This window comes from Barbatula barbatula (genome assembly GCF_947034865.1).
Source record: "Barbatula barbatula genome assembly, chromosome: 14".
In the NCBI taxonomy this organism is placed as follows: Eukaryota; Metazoa; Chordata; class Actinopteri; order Cypriniformes; family Nemacheilidae; genus Barbatula; species Barbatula barbatula.
Genome location: NC_136777.1, coordinates 13,351,001 through 13,370,591, shown reverse-complemented (window position 1 = coordinate 13,370,591; position 19,591 = coordinate 13,351,001). Strand labels below are relative to the sequence as shown.

Genomic DNA, 19,591 nt, shown 5'->3' with positions numbered 1-19,591 from the left:
TCTCTGTTGTGTAATGATTGTCTTTCCTTTAGCTGGGGTATAGGTTGCATCTCATTTCATCAGCTACTGTCCTCCACTTGATACCGCTACGCAAACTGTCAAGAGACGGAGAGAAGGAGAAAATGAGAAATAATTTAAGATATATGATAGAGAAATCGAAAGAAAGAAAGCAGGAAAGAAAGAAAGAACGTCTGTCTGTTGTGGTGGGCTGGGGGAGGGCTCAGGGTTGAGGGGAGGGCATGAAACAAGGGATTAAGCAAAAACCAAAAACCCTTTAGAGTTTAATGACCAGTAATCCAGCTCTAATTAAGAAAGAGAGACAGACAGAGAGAGAGAGAGAGAGAGAGAGCTGAAGGCTGTGAGGTCTGGGCTCTTTGGATCATTCGAGAAGAGCTGAGGTTGTGTGTGTGACATCTGATGACATCATTCTGTAATATCTTAATGATGCAGAGCTTGTTACGGCTCTCAGCTCGGCTGACTGAAGCAAGCTGTGTGTAATATCAGCTGTGTGGTGTTCTGCTTTGCTTTGATGGCTTATTTTGGCTGTGGAATAAAAGTAAATGGAAATAAAGTTAGGTCACTGTAGATTTGTGGTCTTCACTTCAAAGCGCCGACTGTCTGTGTTAAACTCCATAAAACGTGTTAGCAAGGGCAAAACACACACACAAATGCATGTATTCGCCAGGTGAACTTGATAGTTTGACTGTACAGCATCTAGTATCTGATAATCTATTGCAAACGGGACAAATATTTGTGTGTGCGTGTGTGCATGCGTGCGTGTATAGAGTTATTAGTCTATGCCAAATGAAATGCCAGCTTGACAATCATCCTTCACACTCATATCTGATAGCATCTATACAGCAGGCAGAGAAAAAAATGATATTGCTGCCGGTGTTTTTTTTCAGTGATGGAGCTAAATTTAGATCGCAAAATTACTGCAGCAATGGGTTTATTGTGTGTTTCTAATTGTATTAGATGTACTGTAGTCTTGGGGGAGACAGTCTCCAAAAGTAAGCTAAGTCTGGAACTCTTAAAAATGTTCATAAATGCAATTCATAGCGTTTTATGGGTTTGATTTTTGTAAATCCTACGGTCTAGGGATTTATAAATAACTTCACACAAAAATCGTGTTATAAATTTATGGTATGTCTCTATATAGGCCGCTAGGTTAATGTGTTTGTGCTCACAGATGTCTGGAGAGAAATGGCGTCTGTGGGTTTAGTCTGCCAGTTCTCGGGTTAAAGTGATCTGGATTTAATTGTTTGACGTAGGTTAAAAGCATCAATCTCTTAAAGCCACACACATTTAAACTACGAGACAAGACTTGTCAAAAAATGTGAATAATAAATAATGAAAATAATGACTATTGTTTTAGCTGAGGAAGGTTAATGTTAGAATTAACTACTGTGAATGTATAAACATAGACCTGACCACATGACAGACTCTATTATAAACCAAATTTGTATGCGGATTAGATGAGAAATTCATCTTGTATTGTGATAGTTCATTATTATAAGGAATTTGCATTGTGCGATTATAGCTCTGTGAAGGATTAAACACTGGCATCTTTCAGACTTTTGTCTCCTTCGAGCGTAAACGCCTCACATTGGGTTTAATGTGTGTGTGTTTGCTTTTCCAAACAAGTTTTAATTCAGTCTGGGAATTAGCAGCCAGTCTGACGCTACCACAGAGCGCAGAAGAAAAATCTTTCCATAAACATTCACCCACACAAAGGGAACACCCTACCCCCTAAAAAATTGTCCTGCGCGTCAACGTACACTTATATAGAGGACAGATCATTACGCTAGCCATACTTCACTATACTTTAACCATAACTTAATTCACTTATCAAACTTTCATAAGGAAATGTTTTGTATTTTCAGCATCTAATTATTTTCTCATTTTGATCTCCCTACAGAAGCGCCATTCTGGGACCGGCCCGAGCGAATGGAGAAGAAGCTATTGGCCGTCCCTGCCGCCAATACGGTGAAGTTCCGATGTCCGGCTGATGGAAACCCCACACCCACCATTCATTGGCTGAAAAATGGGAAGGAATTCAAGGGAGAGCAGAGAATGGGAGGCATTAAAGTAAGGAGATAGGAATATGAATTATACTTATGCATAATAATTATTATGGTTTGTGTTTAGGATTGCAGATAACACAAGTCTGCAGTTGTTTAGAGTTTACACAGATGCACAACATCTGCTTCTTTAGGAGCTCTCTCTCTCTCTCTCTGGATGTGATTGGCTTGTAGTCTCTAGAGAAAACTTCCACCTGTTGCTGTTCTTCCAAAAGAGCAGAGGAGCAAAATGTTGTGTGTGTGGTCTTGTTGTTATTTTTCTGTTTGTAAATGTGTGATCAATGTGGAGTTTTCTCTGATTCTTACGTTTGTGTCTTTCTTATTTGTTTCATTCCAAGAGTTATGTGAACTTTGTATATGTCATTTGTTTAAATAATCTCTGTCAAAACTCTTTAAAAAGTGTAACTGAGAACTCTTGAGAAGTGAAAGAGCAATTCTTTATTGCATTCGTGCTGCTTTTTTATCTCACCCTTTTTTTAACATGTTGGCATATAACTGGTGTCCCCTAAGAGAGACATTTAGAAACAAAACATTGACCTTTCCACCTCTCCACGGCCATAATGACCACCTTGCACTTACAAACACACACACACATATACACACAGCAGGGGTACGCACCGACCCCAGGTCATCCTTTATATCAAACCTGCACTCTGAATCAACACAGTCGCTGCTGGCATAGAGATGTCTGACAGCATCATAATAGCTCTATTTAACACACACATACACAGAGGCTTGACAGCTCACACCGGACGGCTTCTGTCTCTATTAAGATCACGGCTAAAATTCAGGGGTCTTACATTTATGCATAGGGATGTGTGTGAAATTGTGTTTATGCAGATGACAGTCCTGATAACAAACGTGGTGAAAGTGCAAAGTGCACTGACTTGAAATGATTTCCTGGGAATCGTGTGGCGTGAGGAACAATATGTGATTGTGTTTCTGTTGGCACCGGAGCCAGTTACGCGTTCAACTACTTCTCTGGCCGACGTTCAAGAGCTTGTTTAATTGCAGATTAAGATGGCGGAATGAGATTTAAATGCAGAGAATCAGTCACATGCTGTACTCTCGCTATCCATGGCTTTGTTTAGGCAGTTGACTTTCTCACAGCTTTCCCTTTAAATGGTCACACACAAACATACACACACACACCCACACACACAGTTACTTTTGCTCCCTCACTGCCAGGGTTCTAAGGTCAAAGTTCACCTCTCTATTGAGTCATCAGAAGGGGGGAGGTTCCGGGAGGGTGTTGCCGTGGCGATTTGTAGACCTTAATTGACGGAGGGGGCGTGGCTTTTGTCACGCTCACATATGGCAGCCGAAGTCGCATTGTTAGAATGCTAATCTGCGGCGAGGTGGGTTAGTCACACCTCGCGCACACATACACACCAACGCTTTTGTAAAAGCAGAGCGTGTGAGTGTTTGTGATATTGCTCAATTGACAAGTGAGCGCAGGAACGCTGTTACGTTCTCCGGAGAGATGACTCAATTTGAGGGTGCATTCTCGGCGGGGAGTACCCTCGTTTTAAATTCTGTATGCTTGGAGTGTTTGCCAGTCACTGATGAAAGGTTGAATCCCTAATCCACCGACAAATGTGGCTTTTGTCTGCATGCCACTGCGGTAGATGTCTTTATTAAATTGATAGTTCACCCAAAAATAACGTAATTTACTCACCTTCTTGACTTTCTTTCTTCTGCAGAAGAGAATAGAAGATATTTACATTCACTTTGCATTGTTTTGTGTTTGTACAATAGAAGTGAATGGGGGCCAGTGCTGTTTGGTAACCAACTTTCTTCAAAATATCTACTTTTCTATTCTGCAGAAGAAAGATAGTCATACGGGTTTGAAATGTCCCTTTATAAGAGTAACATTCAGCAATTAACTTATAAAAGTCTAGTCAACCATATTACCACTAGACCTGCCCACTTATTGGTCACATGTGACCAATTAAGGTTAATTTTGTTTTGCTTGCTATTTAAGGACGGCTTATATGAAAAACTTTATATTGCAATAACAGACCAATGTGAAAAACACTACAAATAATTGTACAGCCGTGTCGGCCCTTGAAAAAGCGACGCTAGTTGTGCCGAAATTAAACACTTCGACTTTAGAAGTAATAGCCGTTTAGAAATGAATCCTGAATTTGTAAAAGGCAATTTTATATGCTGGTTGGCCTGAAGTAGGCTCTCTAGAGCTCTTAACAGAGTTTCATGTAAGGGTGCGTGTGCAGTGTATGATAATGGGCCATCTGTACAATATCGATGGGTTCTTTAAATAGTAAAACACGGCATTTCCAGTCAGACTTCCAGTGAGAGAAAATGAAACGGTTTTGTAGTTTTAATAACTAGACCTGGGGTCAGTTGTTTTCGCTTCCTGTCTCTGTGGGTCATATTAAACAGCACCACTGACAGAAAGAGACTACACCATTTTGACACAACTATAAATCGAGGACACACTCGAGAGAGACCCGAGTTTCCTCACACACATTTTACTCTTAATATTCCCGCACTGAAATCACAACGTAGTCAATTTAAAAAATGTGTCAAAATACGGAAGTAAAAACGATCGCAAGTTACAATTCACGGGGCCAGTAAGCTTTTTACACACGCACTCTACACACAAATCTTTCATACATTTTACATGTGGTTTGGGATCTTAAAACAGTTTAAAGCTCTTTATTTTCCAGCATTATTATTTTTACACAATGTAGAATAACAAAATTGATATACATTTAATATAGTAATTTATATTAATAAATTATAGTAATAAGTTATAGTTATAAATAGTAATTTAATATTAACTTGCTAGTTCAATTACATATCATTGCTGTCCTTCCAAAACCTTGGGTGTCCAGATTTGCTTTTTTCATGAAATGGAAAAACACTGTACTTTTTAAATAATTCAATTTGTTATGTAAATAAATATGTTATCAAAGTTGGCGAGCACTTTTAATACGTTTTATTGGTTAGATATTTGCTAAAACCTGCGACAAACATAAAGGGTGACTTTGACGAAATATGGAGATACAAGGTTTCAGAAGGACAGCAGCAATGTGATAAATATGTTTGAACTGCAGGCGCATTTGATGTTATTAAATTAGCAACTTGTGATGTTTGGCTTATTTAAATGTTACAACAGCTTATCCATAATATACAAATATATTTATGCCTTCGCCTGTACTTACTGTAACAAAATATAATGAGACACCAAACTGTACAGTATTCATGGAAAGTGGCACATACCGACTCACACACATTTCTCATGCCATGCAGCATGTCAGTCAGCAAACTCCAAAGATTCATTGACAAGCGAGTCGAGTTGAGGAACCAGAGGACGGGGGGCTGGGGAGTGTAGGGGGCACTGACTCCTTTGCCAACTTTCGTAGGCATGTGTGTTTGTCTGTGTGCGTGTTGCCCACTCAGGCGGTGTTACCACGCAACTGTTAGAAAACATTGGGCCATAATATTTACACAGTTACATTTTTTTCCACTCAGACCTCCAGAGTACGGAGAGAATGAAAGGGAGACAGTGAGAGAGAGAGACTGAAATAGGCAGAGAGAGAGAGACGTATATGTAATTAGTGTATGTGAATGAGTGTGTGTGAGAAGGTGAAGAGTTTGTGTAAACAGAAAGAGGTTTTGTGACCCATTGGCACATTTCATATGTGTGGTGATGTTTAAGGTATAGTTCATCCAAGAAGGAAAAGTCTGGCGTTATTAATGGCACTCATGTCAATCTTCAGCCCATATGCTTTTATATTTTCCGTGGAAGAAAAAGTTGCATTGCAGATTTGTAATGCAGAACTTCACTTAGAGGGACAGTTCATGAGGCCTTTTCAAATGATTCTAGCTCAGCCCTGAGTGGTCCATAGGACTCGTGCAATGTATTCTAGTATAACTTTTGGTGACAATCAAACCACAATTTAAAACATTTTTAGGATCTTTTTCTGTAAAAGCAGCAGGTGATAGTTTACCCAAAAATTCTGTCATCATTTTACTCACCCTCACATTGTACCTGTATAAGTTTGTATATTCTGCTAAATACAAAGGAAGATACTTGGAAAAAAGTCAGTAACCAAACAGATCTCATCCGCCAATGACTCCCATAGTATTTATTTTCCCTACTATAACCGTAAATGGGGGATAAGATCTGTTTGGCTACTGGCATTCTTCCAAATATCTTTCTATTTGTGTTCATCAGAAGACATTTATACAAGTATGCTACAATCCGAGAGTGAGTAAATGATGACAGAATGTTCACGTTTGGGTGAACTATCACTTTAAGCTGAGCACTACCTAAGACAGATCAATGTATATTAATTTAAATCTACTTTTGTGTTCGATGAGAAAAATACCAAAATATTCAGAAGTTCCATTTGTTGGAGGAATTCTTTACATTTGAGATTTCTTGGCATAGCATTCATGTGTGGTGTACATGGGTAACTATTCCGTCAGCAGCAAGCCAAGCCCACTGGATCTTACTCATAACATTATACTGACATGGAGAATTTAGCACCTGCGTATTTTCAGAAGACCTGTGGAAGAACGCACATCCACTCCTTTATATAATATCCCACTTCATGAATAACCCTCTCTCTGTCTTTCTCTCTGAAGTTGCGGGACCAGCAGTGGAGTTTGGTAATGGAGAGTGCCGTTCCATCCGACCGAGGCAACTACACGTGTGTGGTACAGAACAAATACGGGACCATCAGACACACTTACCAACTCGATGTGCTCGGTATGAACACACGACTCGCATGCAAACTTTGACTTTTTACTTATCTTTATCTGAGTTTAACATCGATCAACTCTCTCGTCCAATCAGAGCGCTCGCCTCACCGGCCCATCCTACAGGCTGGACTCCCTGCCAATCAGACAGTGGTGGTGGGCACTAATGTTGAGTTTCATTGTAAGGTGTACAGTGATGCTCAGCCACACATCCAGTGGCTCAAACACATCGAGATGAATGGAAGCCGTTATGGGCCCAATGGCGCCCCTTACGTCCACATCCTCAAGGTACAACTTAGGCTCCCACTTCTATCTGTTTTACATCAAATGCGTCTATTGTACAGAAACGTATTTAGGACTGTCAAGGGGAGCACATGATCCAACTACAGCTTAAATAAATCCTCACATTAAGTCTCATTTGAGTTTTTAGTAGCTTTTAGAGCACCTCCCTCCAACTCCCAATCCCACCCATGTTAGCATCTCACTATAGACTTGAGCGACAGGAGAATTAGGGGTCTCTCGCTTTCTTTTTCCTCTGAGGAGAGAGAGAGAGGAGGCAGACATCTGTTTTGGGCTAAGCTAACCGCCGCGGTGGCGTCGCGCAGGGAGACAGCCATTAGCTCTCCTGCCCCACTCACTCTTCACAGGAGAAAGAGGAGGGAACGAGGGAAGAGGCTCCCGAAAAAGCCATGGAAAAAGTGAGTGCGGAAAGCGAGGGAAGGGCAGAGTCAGCAGGCAGAGGAGGGGAGAGCGTCGGCTGGCCAGACCGCCACGCTATTTTAGACTCCCACATAATTGAAACAGTATTTTACTGGGAGCCTCTGAAGCTGTCCCCTGCACCCCCCCATACACACAGAGAATGCTGAGCGACGGATCATGTGTGGCGCAAATGCTGCGATCAAGGAAGAGATCGGAAACAGAATAAAGCCAATGAGCATCTGAAAACCATTCAGAGAAGGTTGAAATTGAGTATTTGCACATTTCATTTAAAGGGATGGTTCACCCAAAAATGAGAATTCTTTCATTTTTCTCACAAAATATCTTCTGTTGTGCTTTGCAGTATAAGGAAAGCCATACAGGTTTGAAATTACAAAAGGATGAGTAAATGATTACAGAATATTCATGTTTGGGTCAACTATCCCTTTAAAGCGACAGTGACGCTTTACGCTTATAAAGGAATATTTCACAAAGATGTACATTATTTCATAACTTACCCATCTTATGTCATTCTAAACTTCTATGAGTTTTATATGTGGAAGGCAAAATGAGAAAATGTAAATACTAATGGCACTGTTAAATACAGTTGACTTGAGGCTTTTAAAGGGATAGTTCACCCCAAAATTTAAATTCTGTCATCATTTACATAATTTACAGTAAATTAAACTCTTTCCTGCAGAGCACAAAATAATATATTCTGAAGAATGTTGGTAACAGAAAACCATTGGTCCCCATTGACTTGCATTGGTTTTGTGTCCGTATAATGGAAGTGAATGGGGACCAACGGTTTTTGCCTACCAACATTCTTCAAAATGTCTTCTTTCATGTTTTGCAACCACCATAAAAGTATAAAAAGTAAAGAACAACCAGTACATTCTTTAAACATTCTCATTCTTAATCTTCCATTTTAAGACAACATGAGAATGAGTTAATGTTAAATTATATGTGCACTGTCCCTTTAATGTACAAACGCACCACATCTTCCACATGATTTTACACAATGCTAAAACAAGGTGGAGGCATCATTTAAAATCATGAGTTGTCTGTGTTCATGTGTCAACGTACTTCGCTCTGACTAAATGTGTGTGTATGTCTCTGCAGAGTTTTGTCAGTAAGGTAAAAGAGGCCTTCGATATTCTGACTCTGTATAATGTGTCAGAGAAAGACGCAGGCCAGTACTGGTGCAGAGCCCGCAACTTTTTAGGCATGTCAGAGAATGTGTTCTGGCTCAAAGTGTCCCAGCCAGGTAATGCTCTCTCCAAACAGCCGCTGTCTGTCAAGACTTTGGTGGTGGTGTCGAGACAAACTCTCCGTTTCTCTCTGCTTTTCCCTCACAAACAGCTTGCTCTTCTCCCGTATTAAAAAAGGTGACCCGATCCAAGGACTTGTTATGTAAACCGAGCGTGTGTCCGCTTCACTTAAACCCCTGCTTTCTCTTCTTCTCCAATCAATGCAACAAGGGCCTGTTTAATAGAAACGGAGACAGCTCCGCACACACATAGACGATATCGATTTCCCATATAATGTACACCGCTAGCCACTATTTAGCCGCAACTCTTTTGAGCGTTTTTGAACACACACGTATCCACACAACTTCGGCGAGAAACAAAGTTAAATAGGTTTATCTCATGAGATTTGAAATAAGGTTTGCTGGCAATAGTCTTCTCACCTCAGGGTGCATTTTTATGTTTTCTTTGCACCTCGCACAGACGTTCTGGATGAAGAGTCTAAAACGACCCGCCAACGCTGACAGACTAAACATTTTCCGAACAGGTTTAGGGTTTTATTTTGCTTTTACGCCACGAAAATCAGTTCCCTGATCAGTCTGTCTTGTTTTCCAGTAAAAATATCTGTAATTTACTTATGAAGCTCAATTCTGTGTGACATTGAGACTAGTTTTCAGAGTATTTATTGTGAATTAACTTCATGACCTTCTTAATGCTTAAGAAACCGTAAGAAAATATGCTTGAATCCAAGAATTTAATTTGAAGTATATTCTTTGGAATCAAGTCTTATTGTGTCACATAATTTAGATTTCTGAAGTAAATGGCTTTTTAGATATTTTGACTGACTAAAGTACTGAATGCTGAAATGGCTTTTGCCATTTCTGTTATCTCTCTGTTTCAGCCAGGATTGTATTTCTGGTATACTGGTGATGGGTCTAACTGATCTTTCTCTCAGGGTCTGGGTGTGGTTCTCCCCTGTTCTCTTCTTAAGGCTGGTGGTTTATGGATCTGTCTCTCTCTTTATCTCTCTGCTTACTCAGACTGCGGGAATAAACACTACGGATAAAGAGCTGGAGATTCTCTACCTGACCAATGTGTCTTTTGAGGATGCGGGGCAGTACACTTGTCTAGCGGGAAACTCCATTGGCTTTAACCATCACTCTGCCTGGCTTACAGTATTACCAGGTATACTTGTCTCTCTCTTGGGTGTCCTACTCTGCCGTTCTTCTCATGTGTCTGTTTCCGTGCATTTTATTTATTGTGTGAAGTTTTTTGAAAACAAGGTCTGTGAGGTGTAGCAGTGAACTGTGAAGATCATACAATGCCATGCTCAGAAAGTCTAAGATAGCGTGTGGTTTGTATTCATCAGGGTTTATATAGATAGAAAAGTAGTTATCGACTTAGATGCAAGATGGGTAAAATCGTGTCCAAGCAAGTCATAAATGTGTCCATCTCACCTCTGTACGATTGGCCAGTGGTGGCCCTTTTCTAAACATGCTTGAAAAGGTACTTGAAGACCCTGTCTTCATTTTTTATATCATTTTCACAATGCATCTGAATATTTTCTCGAAAAATTACATTTCAATGTTTTGTCATATTAATAAATCAACACAGAGGTACACAAAACAACCCAGACTAAATCCCAACGTAACCGACTAAACTAATATTTTGCGTCAAATTAAATATGCCATCTGCTCTCACCGAGGTCCATTTCCTCCAGTTAGTAATTGACTTTAGATTCAAACATGACATATTCAGAAAACAGCATTACTCAAACATTGGAAGAACGATGAAGTTTTCCCGTTGACTGTTTCCACTGGATAACACAAGTGCTCATAATGGAAGTGTTTGTCAGAGGTGTTTACTGGAGTATTTGCTGATGGTACACAGTTCCAGTAGCTGGAAGACTGGATTCATTAATTCTTATATCCTCACTGCTTAACAACGGGATAAAGGACGGCAGGCTCATCCGGTTATCCCGTTCTGCATTCTGCAGGCGTAATTAAAAGATTCCTGCACAGGTCTGTGTGCGAAGCTCATTACAGTAATGCCAAATAAGCATTCTGGAGAGAACGGCATTATGGGATGTTTGTACCTGCGTGGGGGTGTGATAGCATGCTAATTCGATTGTAAGATGGCTTTTCGCTTAACGAACTTCGAAGAAAACAACAACCGATTGACTTGGGATCATCTGTAATAAGTTTAATTAAGGGGGTTAGATCTTCTAAACAACCTGTAACTAAAGATACTCTCAGTCCCCCGCAAATTTGTTGATATAAAATCATTATGGCCGTACTGAGCAGCAGGCCATTATTGGCTTCTGTGGCGATAAGCAGTTTTAATATTTGGCCAGAACATCGGGTGAATTGTTAAAATATATTAGCCGGGAATATTTTTGATCATATTTTGTTAATATATTATCAATAAAATAATAATATAAATTATTTTGTATAAATATGTTATACAGCCACAGAAAATATTTCTAAATTCTTTTCACTTTTCCTGACTTCACTATTTATATGTGTTTAGATAAAGTAATCATTTTTATTTCATTCAGCGAACTACTAAAAATTTTTCTATCAAATTTCAAATAAAAATATTTTTTAGTTATTCACAGAAAATGAAAACTGTAGAAACAAAATAACTGCAAAGACAAGTTCATATTCACTTTTAAGCAATACAACAGTAATGTTTCCAGATGTAAAATTCAACAATATATTTTTTATGTGTTTAAAATCCTTTAAACCTTGTCATGTTGTCTTTTACATTGCGTATATTCATATATATGGTTAAAAAATCGAATGTATTATATTAATTGAAATTTTGTTTTAGTTTGGCTAATCATACACAAAACTAAATGGTTCAAAAACCTGACAACCCATTATGATGCAATTCTTTATACCTGTGTTGTTTTGCAAGGGGAATTCCTTATATGTGTCGGCACATGGAAACCCTTTAGTGATTCTAGATAAACCTCTGAGGACACATTTTCCGCTGAGAAAAACATTAGAAGACGCGTGAGTTGTGACAGATGTGCGCTTTAGTCTGTGATTTACGTGTTTTTGAATCACTTCTGTTACTTCCAGACAGGGTCAAGAATATCAGTGTCACAATTCGATTTAAGCCATGTATTATGTTGCAGGTCCTTATAAAAAATGACATTTACAAGCCAACTGGCAAGTACAGTATTGTTTGCCCGCCAATTCAAAGCTTGCCAAAATTTGGCACTTAGTGAGCGTTCATTTGGGACCCCGCCGATAAGGAAACCCAAGTGTAGGAAACTGAACTTCTCGGTCAAAGAATTGGATCAAATGATTTCAGATCACTGTCTGTAGTGTATAACAGCAGCACACGTGGAGACATAAACACAGCGCACATGTCTAATCTTTGATCGGTTTGATCTGTCAGCGGTCCAGATGGAGAGAGAAGACGATTACGCTGACATCCTCATCTACGTGACAGGCTGCGTGCTCTTCATCCTCACCATGGTCATCATCATCCTGTGTCGCATGCGAATGAACACGCAGAAGACCCTACCCACCCCACCTGTGCAGAAACTGTCCAAATTCCCTCTCAAGAGACAGGTAACAGAAAGTAGATACAAGATTTGATCAATCTGTTTTCTTTTTTCTCTCATTCTCTCTCTTCTTCTCATTACTATGGATGCATCATTTACATGGTTAGAGTTTATACAACCAATGTTAATTAAATATATTTACATTCTAACAACATATACAGTAACTGGCCCCAAAAATTGTAAATTCAAAGGTTGTTTAATAGAAAGGTTTTGGGGCTTTATGTTCAGTAAGAAGTGTCTCTTCTGTCCTCTGACTGACAGAGTTTAGATCACGTTTCACTCCTGGTGAAACTTACTCTCAAGTTGTTTAAACATTTTAAAGCACAGAAGCTGTCACACCCTCAGATTCTGTCAGTGTTAGTAATATTTATCACATTCTCAATCTCTCTTCTTCTTTGACACGATTTTTTTCCAGCAACCAAAGTCTGACATTGTTTCATCTCACACAGGAATCCGCTACGCAGTCGTGTCTCTTTTCTTCTCATTTTCAAAAGCTCGGAGCTTGATAATATGTGTGGATATTTTCAGCTCAGCACTGCTGGTAGATCTAAGTTTAGAAAATATTGAGATATCATTGTCAGACGTTTTGATTTTCCTACCGCTGCTGACATACTTTTCTCTGCGGCTAATGAAAGACAAGATCTGTGTTCGTGAGATGAAATAGCAGCGTGTCAAGAAAGAACTGTGTTGACGGTTAAGATAAAAGTAGAACTATTGATAGAAATAAAGTATTCATAACTATGTCTTCAGAGGTGTATAAAGACCTTACATATTTTTTTTTTCTTAAGAATGAGCTATTTCTATCTAGATACACCTCAGGTCCCTTTGCATAGAAATTGTCATGTTGTTTCTACACTAGACCTCAACAGACAAACTGCTATATAAAAAGCATTTCGTAAATACGCTATCTCCTCTACCAAAGAAGCGAAAAGGTGACAACATCTTAGTCCTGTGTCAGCCACCATAGTGCTCTGAAAGGGAGCGGTGGAGTGAGCCGTTGGTTGCAATTTGCAACCTTACCACTAGATGCCGCTAAAATGTTCACTGACTTGTCCTTTAAACGGGAGCCGTTGATTTTATTGTAGAATTGTTCAGATGAAGCATAAGTAATATATGTAAGTAAAGATAAAAGATGAGCAAGAAGTCAGCCTACTGAACATCCCTAAAGGATACAAAACCACTCGGATAAGAGCTGTTTGTTTGGCAGCAGTGCAATGTTGCTTTACACCCTTTTGTTTTCCATTACTCTGAGATCTGACAGATACAAACCCAGCAAACAGCCCTCAGAGGAATAGACAACATGTTTTAGTCTGTAACTCAACACTTGAGAGTAGATCTTCTCAAAATATTGATTCCTGTCTGTGATATTTACTGTTTCAATTCTCTCTCTCTTACTCTCTCTCTTTCTTTCGCTGTTAGTGGCTCTCTCGCTCTCATTGTCTTGCAGGGACAATAACATGCTCTCTTTATTTTTTACCCAAGCAGGTGTCCTTAGAATCGAACTCTTCCATGAATTCTAACACCCCCCTGGTTAGGATTGCACGCCTGTCTTCCAGCGATGGATCGATGCTGCCCAACGTCTCTGAGCTCGAACTGCCCTCTGACCCTAAATGGGAGTTTCCCCGTACCAAGTAAGTGTACCCAAAATAATGTGATTGCCTGTTTATGTTTTTTTTTAATAACTAGACATTTTCAGTTAAATGATATGTTCATTTTATTTGTTTATTTGTTTGCAGACTGACGCTGGGTAAGCCGCTGGGAGAGGGCTGCTTTGGTCAGGTGGTCATGGCTGAAGCTATTGGGATTGATAAAGAGAAACCCAACAAACCTCTCACTGTTGCTGTCAAGATGCTCAAAGGTGTGGGTTCATACAGTATTTTTATATCATGATATTTAGCAAAAAAATATTTTTCTGACCATTAATTGACATTTATTTTTACGCAATGTCTCAGATGACGGCACAGATAAGGATTTGTCAGATCTCGTGTCTGAGATGGAGATGATGAAGATGATTGGAAAACACAAGAACATCATCAATCTGCTGGGAGCATGCACACAAGATGGTCAGCACACACATATGATCGCATAGCATTATGAATTAAGACTTGAAAAGAGCTATTTTTTACTTAAGTGAACCTTTCTGCATGCAGGTCCTCTGTATGTGCTGGTGGAATATGCTTCCAAAGGGAATCTTAGGGAGTACCTGCGAGCCAGAAGACCTCCTGGAATGGACTACTCATTTGACACCTGTAAGATACCAAACGAAACGCTGACTTTTAAAGACCTGGTGTCCTGTGCCTATCAAGTCGCCAGGGGTATGGAGTACCTGGCCTCAAAGAAGGTAACATGTCTAACATACAGTACCACCACCGAAAAAATTAAGAGGCCATTTCATTATTCTCAAATTTACTATTTACGTATAGCTATGCGTTTAGGTAAAATAATATTTTTTTTTTCGTTTTTTTCAAGTACTTTTTTGAAGTACTTGTATATTAAATTATATTATTTATATTTGCACTTATTTGTGGAAAATGAAAACTGGAGAAACAGGTGCAAATAACAGATGCTCAAATAATGCAAGGAACTGAGTTCAGATTCACTTTTAAGCAATACAACAGTAATATTTGAAAAGGAAGAGCATTTTTTGATGTGATAATCTTGATTTTTATTAGATTAGATTAGATTCAACTTTATTGTCATTACACATATACAAGTACAGTGTAACGAAATGTAGTTTAGGTCTAACCAGAAGTGCAGTTAGCAAGTGCAGGATATACAGTGAATAAATACAGAATACAATATTAGGAAAATATTATACAGTGGGCATGGATTATGAAAATATTATACAGTAGGTATGTTCTGTGAAAATATGACAGTTTTCATGTGTCTTGTCGTGCAGTCAATCTTTCACATTGCTGTTGGATGACTTTGTGTCACTTGTGAGGTTTTATTTTGTTGAAATTCAACAGACAGTGGACTTGAATGACCACAATACATCTAGAAATGATGATTAAATGAACTTTAGGATGGTCTCTTACTTTTTTCCACTTCTGGATACTTGATGTCATGTTTGTCCACATTTATCAAAGAAAGATGACCCTCTTTATGTTTGCGTCCCCAGTGTATCCATAGAGACCTTGCGGCCCGGAATGTTCTGGTTACCGAGGACAGCGTGATGAAGATCGCAGATTTCGGCCTGGCTAGAGACGTGCATAATATTGACTACTACAAGAAGACCACCAACGTAAGTCGACACTTTACGATCAGTCCCAGAATGCTTGAACGATAGCCCTCCTGGCTCTGGACCAAAGCAGAGAGGATGTGGTTAGATACTATATTTTTAAACGTCAGATTGGGAGGTGTTGAATGAGTATGCGTTGTTGAAGGGACGTGTATGAGTGGACTGTTATAAATAAATTGACAGTTGAATGAAACCTGGAGTCTGTAATTGGAGCATGTGAGTATCGACGCAACCTGGACAGGATCTGAGAGTACATTAGTGTACACTTGACCTGCTTTATGTCATAGAATTCACTAAACTAGTAACTATGCTAGTAACTTAAGGGGGTAGCTTACTCCACTATTACAATTCTGACAATTTTGACAAAAGAAAGATATTTTGAGAAATGTCTCAGGTGTTTTGTTTGCAAACAATGGAAGTCAATGGGGGCCAGTGTGGTTTGGTTAGCAACGTTCTTCAAAATATCTTCTTTTGTGTTCTGCAGAAGAAAGAAAGTCAAACAGGTTTGAAATGACACGAGAATGAATAAATGATAAAATACTATTTTATTTTTGTGGGCACCCTTTTTCTTAGTAGCTTCTTGTGTAGAAAAACACGAAACAGAAACTTGCAGTTTTCCTAGATTCTCCGACACTTCCAGCATGTGTCCATTGGAACATGAAGGTGTTGTGACGGCATGTTTTGGGTGTGGGGTGAGGTTGGCGAACTACACGGCTATTCGATGGGACAGTTCGAGATTAAATTGCATTAGAGAGTGGAATGCTGTTGGGTTTGTACTAACATGGGCTACTGAAGTGTATTTGTATTCGATAGGACAGTAGGAGATTAAGCCGCGGGCCTGTGGATGTTCTCCGGGTGTCTGCTGGCTCAGCATTATTGTTGTTCTGACTGATCTGTGTCTTTTAGGGTCGCCTGCCCGTCAAATGGATGGCACCAGAAGCCCTGTTTGACCGCATCTACACGCACCAGAGCGACGTGTGAGTTTACATTGCTGTGCAAATCACCTCTTTACTCCTGTCACTACATCTTTTCACTCCTTCCATCCGTCTGTTCATATAGTTCATTGAGCGGTAAAGGAATGCGGGTGAACTGTACGATAACATCAAAGTCGGTTGAGTGAATGTGTGTGTGAAAGTTTATGAATGCTCTCGGCAGACCAAATATTTGTCACGCAAACTGTACTTTTCAATACACTTAAATACAATTGAATCACAGTTCGGCTGTGACAGCAATAATAAAATAATTTCATCTGTCTCTGTCTATAGGCCGTACTTATGCTATGATATATGAGTCAATAAAGTCGTAATTCAGTTTGCTTGTTTCTGTGTGTGCGCACCACGCAAGTTTGCTGATGTCCGTAAATGTGATTTGACTCAGACACAAAGCTAATGAACGGATGGTGATATAAGCCCCATAAGGCTTCTAACCGTGTGTGTGTGTGTGTGTGTGTGTGTGTGTGTTTGGACAGCTAGCATTAGCTGGTTCATAGCTCCTGTTGTCTCTTAGCGTGGCTAATTTGATTAGCACTGCTCAGTGGTGGCGTGGGAGGAGCGGATCATAACAAAAGAGCCCTGAGTTAACAGCGCAGCTTGCGATAACACACACACATATATGTGCGCGCACACACTCTGTCTAGTTTAATAGACTCACGTCTCATATCACAGACGTATATTATAAGCTTGACTGAGAACCAACAAAACTGCTCTCTTACATCTGCCAAGTTTCTAAACCCCAGAGAGAAACAGGAAGAGCGAGACAGATAGATGGAGTGGGCGAGTGAGGGATCGACAGAGTATTGTTACTACACATGAGCATAGCTGTATCGGTTTCATTTCCTGTGATTGATATATCATATTGGCTCTGAAGTTTTCCCTTTCTTGCATCTCAGGTGGTCTTACGGGGTGTTGTTGTGGGAGATTTTCACCCTGGGCGGCTCACCGTACCCGGGCATCCCAGTGGAGGAGCTGTTTAAACTGCTGAAGGAGGGCCATCGGATGGATAAGCCCGCCAACTGCACACATGAACTGTACGTTCAGAAGAAATATTATAAATTATATTCATTCCATATGTATTGTATACATATAAATAATGTATTTTATCGTATGAAAATATTTTAATTAATATTCAATTCTTTGTGCAGGTATATGATAATGCGAGAGTGTTGGCACGCTGTGCCTTCTCAAAGACCGACCTTCAGACAACTGGTGGAGGATCATGACAGAGTTCTCTCCATGACTTCAACCGACGTAAGAGATGTTATTCAATCAAACACCTTCATTCTTATATACTTACCAATTGCATGCAATTCTAATGTGTTTCTTTGCTCGCTTTAGGAATATTTGGACCTGTCGGTGTCGTTCGAGCAGTATTCACCTACTTGTCCAGACTCCAACAGCACTTGTTCATCCGGCGACGACTCTGTGTTTGCTCACGATTCTTTACCGGATGAGCCCTGCCTCCCCAAACATCACCACAGCAATGGGGTCATACGAACATAAGCACTCCAATAAAGAGTTCCGGTTTAGGGCCGTGGGGTTCTGCTCTGAGACCTTCGCTGGACTGGATAAGCGTAGCACACGAGACTTGGATCTCATGGAGCAGCTTCAAACTTTCAGCTGTTTGGAAGTCCGATTGTGTTCCACAGCTCCACCTTTTCTTCCAAATCATTATTCAGCTTTTTGAAAAGAGAATTCCTATTTTTGTATTCGGCCAGTTTTGCTTTCCTTTACGCTACACAGTCAAGAAGGGTGAAACCATTCCGTGCCTACCAAAAAGCCGTTGAAGAGGAACATGAATAAACACTGTGTTTGCTGCGTAACAGTGACAGTATCATCCTGTCATGCATGTGAATTCTCTCTGTGCTTAAAGAGAGGACGCTGACAGGACGTTTTTTCAGAGCAATATCTGACCGGAGTGAAAAATTTAACCCATGGCCAGTTTCTCCTCTCCGCTCCATAGTTTTCTCACGAGGAACCTTTATCATCCCTCTCTAGATGAGAAACGAGAGTGAAATGTCTCCTAGATGTGAGATTGAGTTAGAATATAACTGTGTGCTTTGTATGTATCTAAAAAAAGTTTTATTGTAAATACATAGATTTAAATATGTATCATATTGCAGTCACTAGCAGTGCATGTTAAAAAATCATGAAATAATGACGTTTTAAGAGCAATGCATTGCTAGCGAGCGTACACTGTTGAGATCATGTAAACATTTAATCTAAAAAAACGAAACAAAGGTTTTATTTGAACTAACATGTATATTTGTAAAGCTATTTATAGACATAAGGTTTTTAAAGGGGTTGAGGTCTAAAACTATAGTCTGGGTTTTGGTACTGTAAACTAAAAAGGTGTTCTTTTCTTGAGATTTAAATTTTTGTAAGTTATTGACTACAAAAGTGCAAGATTATTTTATTTGTGTTTTTCTTCCATCTCTTAGTTCACGGGGACAAGAATGTACAAAAATTGGCAATATCAGGACAGCGTACTGCTGAAACGTAAAAAACATTGAATTTTATTGTAAAGGACCACAAGTGCTTTTTCTCGTGAGGAGGAGAGTGTGTCTTTGTTTTAAGACTCACACTTTCAGCACTTTTCACAAGTAGCCTACACATTTTTGTATATTGTTAAATAGTAATTTCTCCGATTATTTTGGCTTCCATGCATGCAATATATATACTGTATATATATATATATATATATATATATATATATATATGTAGACCATTTCCCATAGTATTAGAAAAGTGGTGATCCTCGGTGAGGACTGGCACTGTGGTCCTTTCTTCCAACTGTATGGTATGAAGGAACTAAATGGTGAAACCATATTAAGAACGTTTGTTTTAAGAATGCTCTTATTTGCTTTTTTACTTAAACTAAAAAGTGTTTCTGAGGTAATCCTCCGAGTCGGTATGTTCGCAAAGTGCCAAAATCTTCAACTTCCTCTCTGCTCTGAGTCGTATGTTAATGAGTACAGAACCTTTATTGCTATTCAATTCTAGCGTGCACAGCTGTCAGATGC

The 19,591-nt window shown here is 39.5% G+C and overlaps 1 protein-coding gene across 2 annotated transcripts in view; it reads left to right on the top strand.

Moving 5' to 3' along the window:
* fgfr3 (fibroblast growth factor receptor 3) overlaps positions 1 to 19,225 on the top strand; it is a 33,973-nt gene extending 14,748 nt beyond the window's left edge. For both annotated transcript variants that reach the window (XM_079473810.1, XM_079473809.1), the window contains exons 5-18: positions 1,919 to 2,088; positions 6,699 to 6,822; positions 6,910 to 7,100; positions 9,796 to 9,940; positions 12,164 to 12,339; positions 13,818 to 13,963; positions 14,069 to 14,190; positions 14,285 to 14,395; positions 14,483 to 14,673; positions 15,454 to 15,576; positions 16,480 to 16,550; positions 17,462 to 17,599; positions 17,714 to 17,819; positions 17,907 to 19,225. In XM_079473810.1, the coding sequence (XP_079329936.1) occupies positions 1,919 to 2,088; positions 6,699 to 6,822; positions 6,910 to 7,100; positions 9,796 to 9,940; positions 12,164 to 12,339; positions 13,818 to 13,963; positions 14,069 to 14,190; positions 14,285 to 14,395; positions 14,483 to 14,673; positions 15,454 to 15,576; positions 16,480 to 16,550; positions 17,462 to 17,599; positions 17,714 to 17,819; positions 17,907 to 18,071 (1,979 nt within the window). In that variant the 3' untranslated portion in view covers positions 18,072 to 19,225. The remainder of the gene's footprint in view (positions 1 to 1,918; positions 2,089 to 6,698; positions 6,823 to 6,909; positions 7,101 to 9,795; positions 9,941 to 12,163; positions 12,340 to 13,817; positions 13,964 to 14,068; positions 14,191 to 14,284; positions 14,396 to 14,482; positions 14,674 to 15,453; positions 15,577 to 16,479; positions 16,551 to 17,461; positions 17,600 to 17,713; positions 17,820 to 17,906) is intronic.
* Positions 19,226 to 19,591: the final 366 nt, after the last annotated feature.